Here is a 21,620-nt window from a genome sequence, read left to right as displayed (position 1 = left end):
GGAGGGTTACGTCGTCGCATGCACCTTTAAAACATAAGAGGCCCACAATAAGCACAATAATAACAAACAAACTCAAAAATTAAACTAGATAATTCAATCGAAAATAGAACCGAGTTCCCCGGCAACGGCGCCAAAAACTTGATGGGAATTTTCTTAACTAAAGAAAAATTCTACACGACGCAAGCGAACGTGTCGTCAAGTAATAAAGTGCAAAAGCACGGATATCGATCCCACAAGGACTCTAGACTATTTCCGAAGCAAACTCACTAGCTTTCTTTTTCGAGTTATGGAAAATGAAAAATGGGGGGTTTTTGATTGTTTTGAGAACAAGATGAAATGTAAACAAAAGTGAAAACACTATTTAAACACAAGTTAAAAGGAAGGGGCGCGATTTCGTTATTTCATCGAGTCGGTTGGTCTTGGTACGATTCTAAGCTCGGGTTTAGAGTTGTAAAATTTAGTCTCAATCCCTCTTAAAACATTCACTAATCTCTCTCGAGTCTTTAGGAATCTAGTTACGTGTCGAACTTACACCTCTCGGTTTGGGTCCTACTAAAACACAAAACCGCATTTAGCCCGGGATTTCAATCAACTACATCTACCCCCTAGTCTTTCTATAGCTCTAGGAAGGTTAATGATGGGACGGGTAGAGCTCACTCGTTTATTACCTCTCGGTTTCTAAACTCGTCTAAGGTTCACTAATTAGTTAGCTACTCTAATTAGCGTTAACACACAACCCATACCCATAATATTTCACTCTCAACCTAACCATGAAGCACAAAATCTAATCTAAAGGTTTGACCAACCAACTCAACTACTCAACTACATCGCACCCCAAATCTATTTAGCTACTCATAATTAAGAATAAACAAAGTAAAATTGAAATAAGTAAAAGAAACAAAACAATAAAGAAACAAGACATTGAATGCTAATCTCAACAACCAAACAAAGCTTTCATTAACTCAAGCACTACTTCAATATTCCACTAAGATAAAACAATAAAGTAATCACAATACTCAATGCTCAATAGATAAAAATAATCAACAAAACTCAATAGAATGCTTGAAAGCTTAAAATATGTTCAACAAAACATTAAGTGGAGTAAATAAGTAAATAACAATAAATAAAAGAGATAGAGTTAAGGATGAACAAATGGAGATGATGAGGATGATGGAGGTTGTCACTTCTCCCTCTTCTTCTTCACTTCCAAGCTCAAGAACAAAAATGAGTGTCAACCCTAGCTTTCTCTCTCTCACTTTCTCTCTCAAGGTTTCAAAACAAAAACTAAAAGTGTCCTATGCTAAAGCCTCCTCCTTTTCTTCTTTGAATAAGTGTATATGAGGGTTTAGAAGAGGTTTTCGGAGCAAATATGGACCCTTGGATGAGATCCAAGGGCCAGAAATGATTTAAAAGACGAGCTCCAAGAATTCTGAAAAAGCACCTGGCGCGGCGCGCCACATAACAGGCGCGCCGCGCCACTCTTGAATTTCTGAAGGCGCGCCGCGCCTCTCTTGCGCGTTGGCCGCTCGAGCTCTCGGGTGAAAATTTGGTCACCAGGGGCGCGGCGCGCCATTAAATAGGCGCGGCGCGCCAGCCTTGAGAAGCTGACTTCTTGTTGACCTCCGTTGACTTTTGTTGACTTGACTTCAAATGACCATAACTTGCTCGATTTAGCTCCGATTCAGCCCGTTTTCGCACCACTACCTTCTCATACTCTCTCAAACCTGAAAATGCAATGAAAACTACAAAATAATATCAAAAACATTAAGAACAAGCTTCGATTCTTATCTAAGAGTCATAGATAAGTGTGAATGAATCTCACTTATCACCCCCCACTTGAGAAGAAAAAAAAAAAGAACCCTAATTATATTGACGAATTTGATAAATAATCTCAAATATTAATATATATATATATATATTCCAAGTATATTCATAATAAGCATATTGATTTCTCTAAAAAAAAATGTACGTCACTCACCCACCAGTAGTACTACAATAGCCCATCTATAAATAGACCACCCCGTAACACAATCTCAATATCTCTCACCCAACACACACAGACTCAAAAACAGGAGACCATACAGAATGGGGAAGCTAGCCAAAACCAGCTTAGCGCTCCTCTTACTCCTAAACTTGACCACGCTCTTCGCAGTCAGTCTCGGCAAGAAAGTGGACTGCCCAACCCCTGAACACCCTCCCAAATACCCCCCGAAACATCCCCCTAAACACAAAACTCCCCCCACACCCCACTACCCTCATCCCAAACCCCCCAAACCTCCCACCGTCAAACCTCCTCCGGTCTATCCTAAGCCGCCGACACACGTCCCCAAGCCCCCCACCGTCAAACCCCCTCCGGTTTATCCCAAGCCCCCCACCGGCAAACCCCCAAAACCCCCCACCGTAAAACCCCCTCCGGTCTATCCCAAGCCCCCCACCGTCAAACCCCCTCCAGTCACTCCCAAGCCCCCTCCGGTCTATCCCACGCCCCCCACCGTCAAACCCCCTCCGGTCACTCCCAAGCCCCCTCCGGTCTATCCCACGCCCCCCACCGTCAAACCCCCTCCGGTCACTCCCAAGCCCCCTCCGGTCTATCCCAAGCCGCCGCCTACCACCCCAGCACCGGTTGTTCCCATGCCGCCTCCTTCAACTCCGACGCCAGCTGTTCCCATGCCGCCTAGCCCGCCAGCGGAGGAGCCGTGCCCTCCGCCAGCGCCGCCACCACCATCAGGAGGAGGAGGGTGCCCGTTGGACACGCTGAAGCTGGCGGCGTGCGTGGACGTGCTGGGAGGGCTCGTGCACGCCGTGATCGGCGGCGGCGGAGCCAAGGAGGCTTGTTGCCCGGTGCTCCAGGGCGTCGCTGACCTCGACGCCGCGCTGTGCCTCTGCACCACCATCAAAGCCAAGCTTCTCAACATCAACATCGTCATTCCCATCGCTCTACAAGTCCTCGTCGACTGTGGAAAGCACCTCCCGTCGGACTTCCAGTGCCCTGCTTGATAATCTTTGGTACAGTTCATACGTATACTGGCTTTGCTGTCTTGTTTTGTCTTTATAATGTTTCTTCTTTTATTTTAAGAAAATAATAAGGAGTAGTGTTACGTATTAAAGCAATTGCGTACGCATAGCTCCAAGGTTTGGTTATTTAGGGTTTCGGTTTTACATTAAGTCTCTTGTTTTCGCTCATGTGGTTCAGTTTTTGTTTTAAGTTTATCTCATCGGGTATCGGAATGTCGATATCCGTTTTGGGAAATTAACGTAATATTTTGTATTGGAATTCCTCGTTCTGAGAAGTGTACGTGAAATGAATATATGTCTCTTTCTTCTGTTTGAGACTTTTCTACGTGGTAACTTAGGTGAATCTCTCTCTCTCTCACTCACGTGAACGGTGAAGATCTGTCTCTGTCTGAAGTTTTTTGACCGCATGTGTCTGTAGACTTTTGTAGGTACTCTCGTGACTAACAAGTGGCGCGAATAAAACAAATAAGTGTACTGCATGATAAAAAATAAATTAATTAAAAATGAAAAAAACAGTGAGTTTTCTTTAATAGTAAAAGAGAGAGAATTGAAAGTTGTTGCAGCAGTTTATCATAGCGCCTAAATTAATGAAAGTCTCAAAATTAATATGATTTGTTTGTATTGTGTTTATTATAAATAAACATGTACATATATTTTTGCAGGGTTCTTATTATTCTTGAACTTTTGACGGATTGACTAGTATTTTCTTGTTAGTATACATTTTATTGTCCCTGATATTTAAAATCTAATTTTCATCATTTTTGTTAAAAGAATCTACTTCCGTAAACACAATTATAAGAGATAAAATGATCAGCTTGAAAGTTTTAGTGTGCCACTGCTTAAGTTACTTGTAAAACGCTGAATATTGTCGTTTTCTGGTGATTTTATTACATTTGAAATAATCGTTTTATCGGAACAGATAAAATTGAGGTAGTCAGACTTGAAATTTTAGCGAAATAAATTGATGGAAATTCGAAATAATGATTGTGCGTACCAAATTTTAATGTTTAGGAATTACTGATGCCAAAAAAGAAGAAATTTTTTTTTTATAAAATTCAGAGACTACATCTGCAAAAAATATTCGTGTAATAATAATAATAATAACACAAGTTTTAGAAGCTTACGATCATACCAATTAATTTACTCACACAGCCACACTGGCTTATAAATATGTGTATATATATATATATATATATATATATATATATATATATATATATATATATATATATAAATAGAAAAACTCGCGCGATAAAAATATTTTCTTTACGAAAATAATAAATCTCTCACAGTATAGTTATTTTTCTTCATTGAAATTTGGTAACATAACTTCTCAATATATATATATATATATATATATATATATATATATATATATATATATGTATATATGGAAAAAGAAACTCACTGCGATAACAATATTTTCTTGTACCGGTTAGCGGTTAGGTATCTAGCCAAAATTAGTCATCTCCTTTAAAATTCTAACTCAATTATTACTTAAATTTGGTAACTAACTCAATCCACTACCAAACAATATTATATTCCTATCTTACCCATCATCAAATACACACCAAAATTTTCGCATCCAACTCCGAATCCTTCAATCCTTCGATATTGCCTCCGAACTCTCCGTCGATTTCGAATCCTTCAATCATCCGATATTGCGTCCGACCTCATTTACGAAAATAATAAATCTCTCACAGTATAGTTATTTTTCTTCATTGAAATTTGATAATATACTTCTCACTAAGTAATCCTTTTAAAGCCCACCCCAAAAAGATTGAAATGACCCTACTACTTTCACGCAGCTTCAGTTTCAAAATGTTTTGTTAAGCAAGTTACGTATTCAATAATATGTTTATTAGAAAGAATTCCTAAGACCACGAGAGACGTTGTGTACGAAGATTTACGTCATAATTCTATATATGTAGTATTGATAAGGTGGACAAAAAGGCAAAAGTTATTAATAAAGTTGGTGTTGGTGGATATCTACCATTAAATTATTAAGATTATTGTCTAACCGTAGCATAAAATAATATTGATATATACAAAACTTGTACATTCTATCTTGCCTATTTTAGCGGTATTACATGAGAGAGACTAAGTAAAATATGAAATTGATATTTTAAGTAAAACATGCTCAAAACTGTAAACAGGTGTATTTCACTTCGAAAAAAAATATATACATATACTTTTGAAGGAAAACAACTTACTTTTTAGCTACAGGCTTTGCAAAGATTAAGGTCTTATCACTAGGACAAAAAACGTCATCCGATACGACGATTGTCGCACCAAATACCTCATATGTCGCACCTAATAGTTTATTAGGTGCGACAAAGTCGCACCTAAAAGCCCGTCGCTAAAGGCATTATGTGCGACACTTTCAGGTGCGACAATGTCGCACCTAATATCCAAACTATTTTCCTACCAAATTTATAAAAATTGGCGGGTTATTCATATCGGGTGCGACGATCGGGTGCGACATCGTCGCACCTAATATCATTCCCGCCATTATATTCGGTGCGACAATGTCGCACCGAATATGTTTTTTTAATTAAAAAAAATTATAGAAAATTAAATCAAAATTCATTTAGAATTAAATAAAAATTAATTAACAAAATTCTAAATTAATTAGAAATAATATTATGAAAATAGAATTCTTAATTAAAAATACAAATTCATTCTAAAAAAGCGAAAAATGAATTCCTAATTTTTTTCCTATAAAACTTATCGATAGTAGAATTCCCTCTACCGAATAAGTTGCAAGAACTTCGGGAACCGCTTCCGCTTCCTCGTCCATCGCTTCCTGACGCGCTGCCGCTCGCTCCGCCACTTCCGTAAGGACGGTCTCGCAAGAAATCCATAGAACCAGGTGTAGAACCCGGCGTGGAACCTGGCGTCTTCTGATCAGTCCCACCTGGTTGCGGTGCAGGCGGAGGTTGGGGAGTCGTGGGAGGCTGGTTGTGCATCTGGCTGAGGAAGGCGATCTGTTGCCGCATCTTCTGCAGCTCGGCTTGTTGGGCATCCATCTGAGCTCGCATCTTTCCAACCAATGGATCGGTCTGATATGACGAACTTGACGAGCCTCTATGCGTTTGGGCAACCCAGCAATGACCTTGGGATCGAAGGCCCTAAACCGACTTCCCAGTTTCTGTGTATTCCCAAAACTTCGCGCATCGCGTACATCTCTGCATTTTCTTGGGAGATCAGGGTGTTTTGCTCCGCCGCTTGCCGCAAAATATCTATCGTTTGAGCAGTGATTTGATCCTTAAAAAAAACCACAAAAAACTTATCAGATAAGAATAATTTAAGTAATTAAATATAGTAAATAAAACAATTAACTTACGAATTGCGACTTCGCGAAGTCCGTCGCCCACGATCCCTTAGCGTCATGGTGACCATATCGCTAAAGCCGAGCCTATACTCCCATCTTCCCTTCGTTGTAATTTATCAAAATTAAAATATGAATCACATATATATTGCATATTAATATTAAGCGACTTACGTTCCTCGAGCGATGACAAAAAAAACTAAGCGACCCTTGTCTCGCTTCGTCTTCTTCATCTTCGAATTTTCCAGAATGCGGACAGACTTTGCCTGCGAGACATAAATTCGTTAAGTTCAATTTTAAGAAATTCAAATAACAATCGGAAGTTCAACTCATACCTTATGCTCCGGCGAGTCGAACGTCTCTATTGCTTTCAACCAGGCTTCCTGGTTATAGCCTTCGGGAGTTTCGTTTTTAGCGAGATCCTTACTCCCGCAAAATGTCTTGAAGAAGAGCTGCGACAACCTCGACTTCTGGCCACGGCGCTGTTGGAGTTGATCTAGGGTTTAAGAAAAAGTTTAACACTTCGTTAAGCGACGGAATTTTAAAAATTTTCTTTTACAAGTAAAAACAGTTTTTACTAACCTAGACAAAGTGCAAGCACATGTAAATAAAACTAATATGAGCATAATAAATTTACTAACCTCTTTAGAAGCTTGAACGTTGATGAGCCTTCGGAAGGTTGAAAACGTTCGTCTCCCTCGCAGCACGTCTCTCTTCCTTTCCTCGGCAACTCGAGCAACCACGAAAGTTTCTATCACTAAATCACTCGAAATAAAAGGAATTAGTGTGTGGGCACTTTTAAACACTACGAGTCTTGAAGTCGCAGAGCTAAACTCTAGGTCAAATGAGGACCTAGGTACCAAAACAATAAAACGAAATTGACTTAGAGAGAGAGATGAGAGGGGCGGCCACAAGGTCTAGAGAGAGAGGCTCTCAATCTCTAACTTATGTGGAATGAATGAAATGAGAAGAATGAGGCTCCTATTTATAGGAGAGGTCTTACATTCAATAAGGTAGTTTCCTCTTCTATAGAATATCACATATTCATGAGCCAATTTTCTCTTTTCCTCTATGACATACTCGGCCAAGGCAAGCCTTCTAGAAGGCTTGGATTTGTTTCTTTTTTTGTTCCTTGCCTTGCCTTGTCTCTCTCTTGGGCGCCTACCTCATTTCCTCTTAGGGAAAATTTGTTTCCTCTTTTTCTTTTGGCAAGTATCTTCATACATTTATGCACAAAATATTCTCTCTTACTCTTGGGTATGTTGGGCGCCTATCTCAATCTAGAAAGGCCTTCTAGAAGTTTTTCCACTTGTTCATGACAACATGAAAAATGCCCATTAAGAATTTTCAATAAAATTCTTATGAAATGAAATTAATCCACAAGGCCCAATAAGACTAATATTGGCCGAGTGAAACATGTCATTAAATGACCTTGTCAAAAAAATTTATTGACATTCATTTCATGCTATGTCTCAAAAGACAAAAATACCCTTTTGACAATTTTCGTTCTTGTTTTGACTTAGCTTCCAGTTTAACTATTCATAATCGATGTGATTCGTGACAGTGACCTCATGGATCCAAATGAACAAAGCTTGAGCGAAAATACTTGGACTCAAAAGTTCACAAACCTTTTCCAAGTTTAGCTTAATGTCAACTGACTCCATTAAAGAGTTGACACTGAACATCTCTCGGTTCAAATGAATTTATTTTCTACTCAAGAATTCAACCTAATTGTAATGAGTGGATCCACAGAATATTATCAGTGTTTACCCTTCATGAATATCATCAGCTAGTCGGGATTTACAAAATTACCATTTTACCCTTCTAACTGCTATTTCCTCAACTAATTTGTCGCTTGTGAATAAGTTAGAAACAATGTATTGACGAGGAGCTAACAAGTCACATTGTTTCATCCAAAAGAGTCAAGACTCAATTTGGACACTGGCCAGTTCATTTATTCACACTCCAAGGAACAAAGCATGAGGTGATATATATTGCATTTCAGCAATCTTGTACATGAATTCCATATCTATGAGAACTTCACAAAGTTACTCATGACATTCTCACAACTTAGTACTTCACCAATAGGCCTTGTTCGGAATCACATGGTGAGTCCGAACTCTGACTTTCTCAAATGAGAATACTAAGGTGTGAAATGACATGTCTCATTTCAGGATTAAGGTAAGCACGATGCAATTCATACGTAGTGACTTCGAGACATAAGAGGTTAAATAGTTTGTTCTTATCTTGTCTCTAGAAGTGCACTGGTCAATTCAGTACCTTCGGAAGATACCTAGAAGAAGTATAAAGTCTCCAACTCTCAATGCCCCATAACCAGACATCATAGATTCTCCTAACAATCGTACTGAGGTCAATAGTCCTTTGACCCTTAGATTGCGAATATATCGTTTTAAGCAAACTACGAAGAGTTTGTTCATGCAAATCTACATTTGTCTCTTCGTAAGTTGTTTAGTTTGTTTATGGACTAAAGACTAATGTTTTATCATAAAGCTTCAAACAGACACGGAAGAATGAATGAACGTTTCAACCTTTTATTAATGAATAAGCAATTACAAGCAAGAGTCTTCATGAGACTTTATTACATCAAATGTACAATATAAAGATTACAACTCTTCTTGTGGGCACCATTGACAACAGGCGCATCCTCTTCGCATCGCGAATGATAGCCATATCAATCTCGTTGCGAATAGGATCTGCAGCCACAAGTTCGCCACTGTTGGGATGTTCATAAACGAAGCGATACTCGTTATGAATCGAGTTCATAAGAGCCGCCACACTCTACGCAGGCACATGATTCCAGTCTGGGAGGTCGACTGGAATGGTACTCTTGATCAGGTTTCCTAATCGGTTTTGGAACGTCCCGATCAACGGATTTTGCTCCCTGACGTCTTCGTAGAACGCCTGCGCAGTCTGATCGTAGCGAACTGTGTTCGCTCCAGGGGTCCCAACACCAGCTCTCGCAGAAACGAGGCCAGTCGTTGGTCCCCGCTTCTTCCTCGGCATCTGTGGGGGGTCACGCTCTCCTCCTGATGGGTCCTGACCTGAAGTAGACATCCTGCAAAATGAATTGTAGTTAGTATTTTTACTATTTAATTAGTATTCGACGACTATGGATATTACATGGTGTTAGTCATTCATCGTTGTCACTCGATGTAATGTTAGTATCGACATCAACATAATCTCCCTCAAAAACGGCGTAGGCCTCATCTTCTTCATCCACTTCTTCATCATTCTTCATCAAAGAATCCATCTATTTCCTCTTAATCCTTCCTACTTCCAAGAATAAAAAATAAAAGAAAAAGAGTGCTCTAAACTGACATTTGATGGTATAGATCAATTTGAAATACGTATTAAAAATATAAAAACCAACGAAATGACTTTAAATTTTACGTAGTTCGAATTTTGTTGAACATGATAAAACTTGTCTCCAAAGATATATTTTTTGTGAAAAATAACAAAGACATATATGTGTGTATATATATATATATATATATATATATATATATATATATATATATATAAGAAGATTTTCAACCCAAAATAATATTTTATCAACTTTCTCCTAATAAATCAAAAGGGGATAGTACTGCCAATAATCAAATCTGATCAATTAGCCATTGATCATGGCTGTAGCCACACTTCTAGACAAAAGTACAATAATAATTAGTCATCACCACTTGCATTTTAAAACCACACTATCCTGTATTTACTCAGTCATATCTGATGACTCGTATTTATATATATATATATATATATATATATATATATATATATATATATATATATATATATATATATAATGGCCAAAGATTCTAAGGAAACCATTTTGTGTGGCGGGAGAAATGTGAAACTGTATTTTAGTGCTGCTACGGCTGGCTCTTGTTTAAGAGCGTGAAAGAGAAAGGCTTTGATATGAAACAATGGGCGTGTTTAGCACAGTTTTTTTAAGCCTGTTTTTATTGTTAGCAAAAACCAAACTGCAATCTTACTGTTTGGTAAAAAAGTTTTTAGAAAAAATTTCAAAAACGATTTTAAAAATTGTACATGAGTCACAAAAGCTACGAATCTTAGCTTTTAGAAAAAGCGTTTTTGTATTTGATATAAAATTACTTTAATATCCTCACGTGATTATCCATAGCATTGTTAAATATTTATTTTATGTCTATTTTAGTCTTTTTACTATAATATATTTATTTTATTAAACGCAAAATCAGATTTTGTTACCAGCAACAACTGTTTTATAAACAGCTTAACAAACACCTGTCAGTTTAAAAAAAAAAACAGTTTTTTCCAAAACTTGAATCTAAAAGCGTTTTTTTTTTAAAACAAAGCTATGTCAAACGATGCCAACGTTGATGGTCTTCAATATATACTAGGAATTAATTAACAGGTCTGAACTCTGAACTGTGAATGTTTCACGAATATCTTAGCTAATATGCGGTGATAACGACATAGTGATTGCCTAAATTTTTTTGAAATTTGCGAAAGAAAAAACGATACAAAGTCAAATGAATCTAGAAAAATTTGGCAAAAATAATATCTGTCACAAAAATTTGTATTCTTTTTTATTCGATATATCAAATTATCATGAGAAACGTCAATCCTTCAACAATACTAAAAAGGAGAGAATATGGGACCTAACAAATCGTGGACTTCGTTTGCGTTCAAATTCAGGGCTCTGTTATCCAAATAAAAAGCGGTAATTGATCGTTTTTGTTTTTATTTTTTTTTATTTTGGAATAACTTAAATAAGTTTGTATTACAAAATAACCTTTCTTTTAAAAAAATAATCCAAATTTCATTTGATTTGATAAATAGCTCAGCAGTATGAAGTTATAAATTGACTGTTCAATTTATTTAATTAACTGAACAGTTAATTTAATTAACTTCGTTCTGAAAGACTATTTTTCTAATAAAATGAAATTTCGACTAAATTCTTAAAAAGAGGTAGAAAATTAGCTAATTACAATATATATTTATTTTTTTAATTATAAACAATTTTTTTCTTAATATTTTTATTTTTTATTTAAATTTATTTATTATTTTGGGTTCTATTTAACTCTATTTACAAGAAAAATAATTGTTTATAGCATTTGAAACAATGATATTTTTTAAAGGTATAAAATATCCACTATTTTAGAAATGTTACACTTAAAAATAATTATTTTTGTAATTTTCTTAGTAAAAAGGAACACCAATGAGCATGTATATCCTGTGAAGAATTATAAGGTTGCAAATCAAAACAAATGTGTAATGAAGAAAGTAACCTATGATGTTTATATTTTTGTTTTAATTTCATTTCATGTGAAATTTCTAACATGCCCATCAAGATGGCAGTCCTTTAAGTTTACTCATTTTTGGCTAGTTCTCAACGTTTGGACCGGATACATGTTTGGACTTTCTCGAGATAATTTATTATTATTATTATTATTATTGACCTTTGTTAAAAAGGAGAATCTCTTCGGTATATGATTTAACCGGAAAGCAATTCAGGATATATTAAATAGGATCCGATTTCTGTGAATCACTTTCTGTTAAGATCTATCTGAATTCCCAAGACATAAGTATTTAGCCATTTTCAAGTAACCATAAACGAATGAGTCAAAGAACCTTGTAATATAACTTAGAAGTCCGTTACTAATTAATTCGGGATTTAGATTAAGTCTCACTATAACCATCATAGCGACCCCGATTAGTGTGTCATAACGGCGCTTAAACGATACATCAACAACCAAAGTCTGTCCAGGTCATGCACATACCAAATGTATAGAATGCTCCCCAAGTGATCAAATTTTCACTTATGTTCCACATATGCGATTTTAGATCCAGCTATTCAGACGTAGATCAATCACCGACCACGTTTTAGTTCATCGCTTGAACTTAGATGCCCAACATGTAATTCAGTTTAATATTGAGGCTGTGGATGATAGTTGTTATTGATTCTAACTAGAAAACAATCCACTAATCAATAATGCTTATACAGTAAACTTCATATTATATTCAGTAATAATTCATGTTTATTTTATTATTTTCAGTGGACAATATTCCTAATATGTCCTTCATCGTTGCTTCCTATATCAGCCTCTTTTCTGATTTAGAACTGCGTGTTTTTCATAATCATTCACCTTAGAAGAAAAATCGATCTTCGGAGCCATATGTGCGTGTTCTTAGGATATTCCCCATAAAAAAGGGATATATGTGTTATTTATTAGAAAAAGAAAATATTTAGTCTCTAAAGATGTTTCATTTTTCGAAGAAATTCCCTTTTACTCTCAAAATTCAGTTCGGGGGGAGCTTAACATCTAGTCAACTTATTGCTGCAAATTTTGAGAATAATCAGTGGCATTTCACCCCAAATTGGGAACATTTATGGGAATCGACCATTATCCAATTTTCTCGAAAAAAAACAAAACCAAATCCCACAAAATAAAGAAATAATAATTGAAAATCCTATCTTATCAAATCCAAAATCAAGAAATAATCAGCAAAAATCATATCTTACCAAATCAAGAGACAGATACCCTTTTCTCTTCGCAGCCCTCGCCAATTGATCCAAATCCAAGTCACAACACTGAAAGATATCTGAATACCCTAGCCGACCATGAAGATCCGAAGAAGGTAACAAAACTGAAATAAATGAGATAGATGAACTAAATATTCCTATTGCTTTGAGAAATTGCACTAGATTTTGCACCAAATATCCGATATGTAACTTTTGTTTGATACACTCAGTTGTCCAAAAAATTTGCAATGTTTATCTCGAGTCTTTCAATGATAGAAGAGCCATAGACAATTCAAGAGGCCCTCGACAACATTGAGTGGTCTCAGGAAGTTAACAAGGAGATGCAAGCACTAGGATAAAACGAGACTTGGAATGTGGTGCAAAGACCAAAAGATATATCCATTGTCGGTTGTAAATGGGTATTAACAACCAAACATAACCTCGACCTCTTGATTGAGTGGTATAAAGCTCGCCTCATCGCAAAAGGCTGCACACAAGCTTATGGGATTGACTACTATTATGAGAGGTTTGCCACTATGGCAAAGACCAACACTGTCCTTCTTTAACTGGCAGAAAATTTGGAGTGCCTGTTACGTCAACTAGACGTAAAAGAATGCTTTCCCAAATGGAGATCTTGAGGAAGAAGTGTACGTGAAGTTGCCACCGGATTTTGAAGACGAGAGCAAGCTTAAAAAAGTGTGCTTACATAAGAAGTCACTGTATGGGCGTAAATAATCATTGTTGGTGATTTGTTCACCTTAATAACCATATAAAGTTGCAGAATGAATAATTAAGTAATTACACTAACAAGAGCTGATTAATTTTATGGTTATCTAACAAGATCTAGATTTACTTATTGATTAATTTATGAAAGCATTCAAACACGTCAAGCAACCGTTAAGAACAAAAATAAAAAGTTCATAGGAAACTTACGGGTTGGGCTCACGGACTAAAACTTCAAGCTTTCACAATCCGTCTTCAAAATGCCTAGAGCTCTTTCTTCAAGCTTTCATATCCCCGTACTCCTCTTGATGACACCGTAGTCCTCAGAGACGTGATCCACAGACGAATAAAAAAAACGGCGTGAGACCACACACTATAATCTCACTCAATCTAGAAACAATGTTGCTTCAAGATCTCACTCTTATTTTTCTAAGAACAGAATTGAGTAATTCCAAGGGGAAAGAGAGAGATAGAGAAGAGAGAGAGAGAGAGAGAGAGAGAGAGAGAGAGAGAGAGAGAGAGAGAAAGGGAGCGCGGCCAACAGAGAGGGATAGGGGAATTTTTTGCTCTTTCAAAAACCTTATTTTTCTTTTCTCATGAACCCCTATTTATAGTAGTGCAAAGAGATATTCATGGTAACTACCAGAATATATTATTTTCTTTCATTGTGTTCACATCAATGTGTTCACACTATGGATTTAATTCAAAACCTTTGATCTCATCACATGAATCCTACTTTCTCTCTTAGCCATCAATTCAATATCTATGAGATTTTATATCTTATTTAGATAGAGAATATTTATTAATGAGAGAATAAATGAAATATCTTATTTCCAATTAAAATATTTTTTCTCTAAATATTCATGAGAGAGAATAAAAGACAATATCTTATTTCCTTTTAAATATTATGGACCTAGTAATAGAAGCCTAACAAATCCGATGAAAAGTAAAAAAAAGTCCTTTCTTTTTTTCACATCGATTTGTCTAATCTTGGTCAGACTCCACCTAGGTACGCCAAGATTAAACTATCATTTATACTAGAAGTATATTTACTCATCGTGACGAGTGTCCACTAATCTAGTCAGTACGTGATCAAGATCCTCAAGGTTCAACCCGTATCGAGAAAGGTCAATTAATCTATTATACCTTCCTTGATACATATATACCGTAAGCACTGTTGCTTCCCAAACAAAAGATTCTTCCGAAGTGCCGACAATCTATCGGTTCTGGAATTAACCCTTAGGTGAGTGAATATTGACCTTCTTTCAGGAAGGCTGGATTCCATATCTGTCAACCATTTCCCACTCAAATCATGCTCCGAAACTACCAAGACATAAGCTGTGATTAGCATGATAGTAGCCTTTGAGCGAATGAGTCAAAGAGCGTGGTAACATGATCCAATGTCCATGATCACATCAGGATTAAGATAGAGTCTCACTGTGACCATCATAACGACCTTCGGTTAGTGTGTCGTGCACTTACCACAAGTGCAGATTGCTCGCACGTCGTGATCAACCTTCACTAGTGTTCTGTTGGAATTGATCTAGGGTTTAAGAAAAAGTTTAACGCTTCGTTAAGCGGCGGAATTTTAAAAATTTTCTTTTTCAAGAAAAATAGTTTTTACTAACCTAGACAAAGAGCAAGCACATGTAAATAAAAACTAATATGAGCATAGAAGTTTACTAACCTTTTTAGACGCTTGAACGTTGAGAAGCTTTTGGAAAAAGGTTGCAACGTTCATCTCCCCTCGCAGCACGTCTCTCTTCGTTCCTCGGCAACTCGAGCAACCACGAAAGTTTCTATCACTAAATCACTCGAGAGAAAAGGAATTAGTGTTTGGGCACTTTTAAACACTACAACTTAAGAACGAGTCTTGAAGTCGCAGAGCTAAACACTAGGTCAAATGAGGACCTAGGTGCCAAAACAATAAAAAAGAAATTGAATAGAGAGAGAGAGAGGAAAGGGGCGGCCATAAGGTCTAGAGAGAGAGGCTCTCAATCTCTAACTTATGTGGAATGAATGAAATGAGAGGAACGAGGCTCCTATTTATAGGAGAGGTCTCACCTTCAATAAGGTAGTTTCCTCTTCTATAGAATATCACATATTGATGAGCCAATTTCCTCTTTTCTTTCATGAGGTACACGGCCAAGGCTTGCCAAGCAAGTCCTTGGATTTGTTTCCTCTTTTATTTGCTTCTCCCTTGACCCATGTGGCCGAAATTCCCTATGCATGTGTGGGAAATTTGTTTCCTCTTTTTCTTTTGGCAAGTATCATGATACATTTATGCACAAAATATTCTCTCTTTCTTTGGGTATTATGGGCGCCTATTTCAATCTAGAAGGGGCTTCTAGAAGCTGCTTCATTTGTTCATGACAACATGAAAAAGGCCCATTAAGAATTTTCAATAAAATTCTTATGAAATGAAATTAATCCACAAGGCCCAATGATCAAGTCATGGCCGAGTGTTATTGAGTCATCAAATGACCTTGTCAAAAAAATTTATTGACATTCATTTCATCCTATGTCTCAAAAGACAAAAAATACCCTTTTGGCAATTTTCGTTCTTGTTTTGACTTAGCTTCCAGTTTAACTATTTCTACTCGATGTGATTCATGACAGTGACCTCATGGATCCAAATGAACAAAGCTTGAGCTAAAATACTTGGACTCAAAAGTTCACAAACCTTTTCCAAGTTTAGCTTAATGTCAAGTGACTCCACTAAAGAGTTGACACTGAAAATCTCTCGGTTCAAATGCATTTATTTTCCACTCAAGAATTCAACCTAATTGTAATGAGCGGATCCACAAAATATTATTAGTGTTTACCCTTCATGAATATCATCAGCTAGTCGGGATTTATAAAATTACCATTTTACCCTTCTAGCTGTTATTTCCTCAACTCCTTTGTCGCTTGTGAATAAGTTAGAAACAATGTATTGATGAAGAGATAACAAGTCACATTGTTTCATCCAAAAAAGTCAAGACTCAATTTGGACACTGGCCAGTTCATTTATTCACACTCCAAGGAACAAAGCATGAGGTGATATACATTGCATTTCAGCAATCTTGTACATGAATTCCATATCTATGAGAACTTCACAAAGTTACTCATGACATTCTCACAACTTAGTACTTCACCAATAGGCCTAGTTCGGAATCACATAGTGAGTCGGAACTCTGACTTTCTCAAATGAGAATACGTAAGGTGTGAAATGGCATGTCTCATTTCAGGATTAAGGTAAGCACGATGCAATTCATACGTAGTGACTTCGAGACATAAGAGGTTAAATGGTTTTTTCTTATCTTGTCTCTAGAAGTGCACTGGTCAATCCAGTACCTTCAGAAGATACGTAGAAGAACTATAGAGTCTCCAACTCTCAATGCCCCATAACTAGACAACATAGATTCACCTAACAATCGTACTGAGGTCAATAGTCCTTTGACCCTTAGATTGCGAATATATCGTTTTAAGCAAACTACGAAGAGTTTGTACATGAAAATCTACATTTGTCTCTTCGTAAGTTGTTAAGTTTGTTTATGGACTAAAAGACTAAGGTTTTATCATAAAGCTTCAGACAAGGAAGATTGAATGAACGTTTCAACTTTTATTAATAAATAAGCAGTTACAAGCAAGAGTCTTCGTAAGACTATATGACATCAAATGTACATGAATACACACTACAACTCTTCTTGTGGGCACCATTGACAACAAACTCCCACTTGACTCATAGAAGATGTGTGTAGTCCTTCATGCCTAATCTCTCTCGATGTTGGTCGAAGACCTTGTTCGCTAGGGTCTTTGTGAATGGATCTGCTAGGTTGTCCTCCATTGAGATCTTCTTCACTTCCACGTCTCCGCGCTGCATGATCTCTCGAATCAAATGGTATTTCCTCTCAATATGCTTAGAGCGCTTATGGCTTCGAGGTTCCTTTGGGTTAGCGACTGCCTCACTGTTATCACAATAAAGGGTCATGGGCTCGTCGACGTTTGGAACAATTTCCAAATACTTAAGGAATTTTCTAAGCCATACAGCCTCTTTGGATGCTTCACAAGCAGCCACATATTTTGCTTCCATTGTGGAGTCAGCAATGCAAGATTGCTTAATACTCATCCACACAACAGCTCCACCATTAAGGATGAACACAGATCCCGAAGTGGATTTCTTGGAATCCTTGTCTGCTTGAAAATCGGAGTCGGTATATCCCGTCATAGTCAGGTCAGTACCTGAATATGTAATCATCAAGTTCCTAGTTCTTCGAAGATACTTAAGAACATGCTTAACAGAAATCCAGTGCTTGGGTTCAGGGTTAGATTGGAAACGGCTAACTACGCCAACGGCGAAATATATATCAGGTCTAGTGCAGAGCATAGCATACATGAGGCTTCCTACGGCATAGGCGTAAGGAATTTTCCTCATGTCTTCAATCTCTTGTGCAGTCTTGGGAGACTGGTCCTTAGAGAGTGAGACTCCATGCCTAAAGGGTGTTTGGCCCTTCTTGGAGTCTTGCATCGAGAAGCGATCCATCACCTTATCAATATAAGATGCTTGAGAGAGCGACAGGGTCCGGTTTTTCCGATCTCGAAAGATTTGGATCCCCAGAATGTACGCGGCCTCTCCTAGATCCTTCATATCGAATTGCTTTGCTAACCAGACCTTAACCTCAGATAATTTACCCACAGCGTTACCGATGAGTAATATATCATCGACATGTAATACCAGAAACACAACTTTGCCTTCGTGTATTAACTTGTAAACACAAGGCTCATCTATTGACTGTTCAAAGCCGAAGCTTTTCACACTTTCATCGAATCTAATATTCCATGACCTAGATGCTTGCTTTAGTCCATAAATGGATTTAAGCAACTCACAAACCTTGGTCTCCTGACCTTTTTCCACGAAACCGTCTGGTTGAGCCATGTAAATGCGCTCGTCAAGATTGCCATTCAGGAAGGCTGTCTTGACATCCATTTGCCAGATCTCATAGTCGAGAGCTGCAGCTATGGGTAGGAGTATGCGGATGGATTTAAGCATCGCGACTGGCGAGAAGGTTTCTTCATAGTCAATCCCTTCTTGTTGGGTATAACCCTTAGCCACAAGTCGTGCTTTGAACGTCTCGACGTTCCCATCCGGACCCCTTTTCTTCTTGTATATCCACTTACTCCCTACGGGTTTAATCCCTTCAGGAAGGTCTACAAGTTCCCAGACTTTGTTGACATACATCGAGTGCATTTCAACTTTCATGGCGTCAAGCCAAAGGTTTGATTCAGAACAAGCCATTGCCTGGCTATAGGAAACAGGGTCATCCTTGTCGGAGACGGCTACAAGAGAGTCTCCATAGGACATGTACCTGTCAGGCTTTTGAGTAGCCCTCCCACTACGTCGAAGTACTACTTGACGAGATTTTGATGAGTTAGGTTGTGTTTCAGTTGGGGTAAGAACAATTCTTACAGATGAGGTTGAAGCTTCCTCGCCCAACTTTTCTTCAAGCACAATTTTGCTTCTAGGTTTCACATCTTTCATAAAGTCCTCCTCAAGGAAACGAGCATTCGTGCTAACGAAAGTCTTATCGTCCTCGGGACTATAGAAAATGAAACCTTTGGTTTCCTTTGGATATCCCACAAACAGGCACAATTCTGACCTACTAGCCAACTTGCTAGTCTTTTGCCTTAGCACATGTGCATGGCAACCCCAAATTCGGATGTGGCCCAGATTTACTTTACGGCCAGTCCATCATTCATAAGGAGTACCAGGAACCGTTTTGGACGGAACTTGGTTCAGAATTAAAGCGGCTGTTTCGAGGGCATATCTCCAAAAGGAATGAGGGAGTGATGAGTAACTCATCATTGATCTAACCATCTCCATAAGAGTTCGGTTTCTTCTCTCTGACACTCCGTTTTGTTGAGGTGTGCCAGGTGCGGTAAGCTGAGAAGCGATTCCTTCTTCTTTAAGAAAGTCATCGAACTCTCTAGACATATACTCACCACCTCGATCAGATCGAAGTGTTTTGATCACTTTGCCAGTTTGCTTTTCCACTAAAGCCCTAAAGACCTTAAATGCGTTAAAGGTCTCGGATTTGTGTTTGAGCAAATAGACAAAACCATATCGCGAGTAATCATCGGTGAAGGTAACGAAGTATTCGTATCCCCCACGTGCCTGTTGGCTTAGCGGACCACATACATCATAATGTATTAGTTCCAGCAGCTCAGTGGCTCTTCGACCCTTATCGGAGAAAGGTCGCTTAGTCATTTTTCCTTCTATGCAGGAATCACAAGTAGGTAGTGAACCTATTGTAGAGGCTTGGAGTGGACCGTCCCTCACAAGTCTCTTAATCCTATCTAGACTGATGTGACCAAGTCTTAAGTGCCATAGGTGTGTTGATTTTGTTAGATCGGAGGATTCAGAAAGTTTGATCCTCTTTGGCTCCCTAATTAGATCATTATCTATTTCGGTGTCTAAAAGAGAAGGTTGAGTGGGATAGATGTAGAAAAGAGCATTCTTCATACATGCATCAGTGACAAAAGAATTATCAGGAAATGAAATACGAATTCCATTCTTAATGAACTTTAAACAATAATCTTGCTTAAGAAGACGAGCAACGGATATTAAGTTCTTCCCAAAGGTAGGAACAAAATAAACATTATTCAAGTTTAAAGTGCGGTCTTCAAAAGACAGCGTCACGGATCCCACAGCCTTCGCAGACACCAGGCTCCCATCACCCCATTTGAAACAGAACTCGCCTTCCTCTAAGCTTTTGGTTTTCTTGAAACCATTCAAGGAACAACAAATATGGTTAGTAGCAACTGAGTCAAGAATCCATGTTGATACATTATCAGCTACTAAGCATGCTTCGGTAACTAGTACAATACTATGTTCCTTTGCTCTGAGATAGGCAGGACAGTTCTTTTTATCGACCTTGTGAGGTCTGTTCTTAGTTCCTGAGGCGGAGGCTTTGTGCTCAGTAGCATGTGCCTCTGCTTGATTCCTTTTTCTCTTAGTGAGACCTTTAGCAGTGTGAAGCTCCTTTATAAACTTGGTAACAGTGTACTCTAGCTTGTTTATGGAGTAGTTCATCTTGGAGGTATCAAGAGATGCGGGGAGAGTTTCTAAGATCATATCTATGACATTCTTCCCATTAATCTCAGATCCTAGGATTTCCATTTTATTTAGAAAACTAATGATCAGTATCATAGTCTTCAACATGAGTCCTAGCCTTCATGTGACAGTTCATAAACTGTCGGACTGCTTGTTGCCTTGCTTGACGCCTTTGCCCTACAAACATCTCATGGAGATTGCTGAGCATGTCGGCGGCAGTCTCGATGTCACGATGTTGCTTTTTCAGCATATTGTTCATAGATGCTAAGATATAGCACCTCAAAATCTCATCAGATCGAAGCCAGGCCGCTAAGGCGTCATTGTCCTCTTGAGTCGAATCATTATTCGTTCGAGAAGGACACGGGGTGGTGAGTACCCATTTGTGCTTGTTAAAGGTAGGTATAATGTCGAGGTTATGTTTCTAATCTACGTAGTTTTTGTTTTCGAGTTTGTTCGACGAAAGGATGATTGAGAGATGGTTGAGAGACATGTTGCTTATATAAGGTTGAAACAAGTTTATGATTAGTCTTTGGTTTAGGATTTAAGTTTTATTTAAGACTTTGATAAAATCCAAAGGTGTTATAAACCAAACGATAATTTACTCTCTTAAGAGAAGGCCGCAAAAAATCTCCATTTATAAGTAAATGACACATCATTAATGCTTAGCCAAGATGTCAATACATCAATTTTGACTAGCCACCTTTTAAATTGGTTTGATCATACACATCATTTCGCAGAGCCTCAAGGGAGGATTACTAGGGATTGAGCCTAAGTGTGCAACCAACCACTTAGTCCAAAAGGTCAACTTTGAAAAACAATCCCCCAAGGGGAGGCCTTGTCATCATCGTCTCACTCTCGGACGTAGCTCATTGAGCAATGATCGAAGCAAAAATGCCTTAGAGTACTCCTATTTAAGAGAGGGTCGCAAGAGCGGC

The 21,620-nt window shown here is 37.9% G+C and overlaps 1 protein-coding gene across 1 annotated transcript; it reads left to right on the top strand.

Moving 5' to 3' along the window:
- Positions 1 to 2,012: 2,012 nt before the first annotated feature.
- On the top strand, positions 2,013 to 3,340 carry LOC149407246 (uncharacterized). Its single transcript, XM_089612266.1, has one exon. It carries the CDS (start codon positions 2,086 to 2,088, stop codon positions 2,995 to 2,997), a length of 912 nt encoding a protein of 303 aa, XP_089468392.1. The 5' UTR covers positions 2,013 to 2,085; the 3' UTR covers positions 2,998 to 3,340.
- Positions 3,341 to 21,620: the final 18,280 nt, after the last annotated feature.

This window comes from Urtica dioica, chromosome 1, assembly GCF_054948205.1.
Source record: "Urtica dioica subsp. dioica isolate 48M chromosome 1, U.dioica_male_clone48M_v1_H2, whole genome shotgun sequence".
In the NCBI taxonomy this organism is placed as follows: domain Eukaryota; kingdom Viridiplantae; phylum Streptophyta; class Magnoliopsida; order Rosales; family Urticaceae; genus Urtica; species Urtica dioica.
This window is presented reverse-complemented; position numbering and strand designations above follow the sequence as displayed.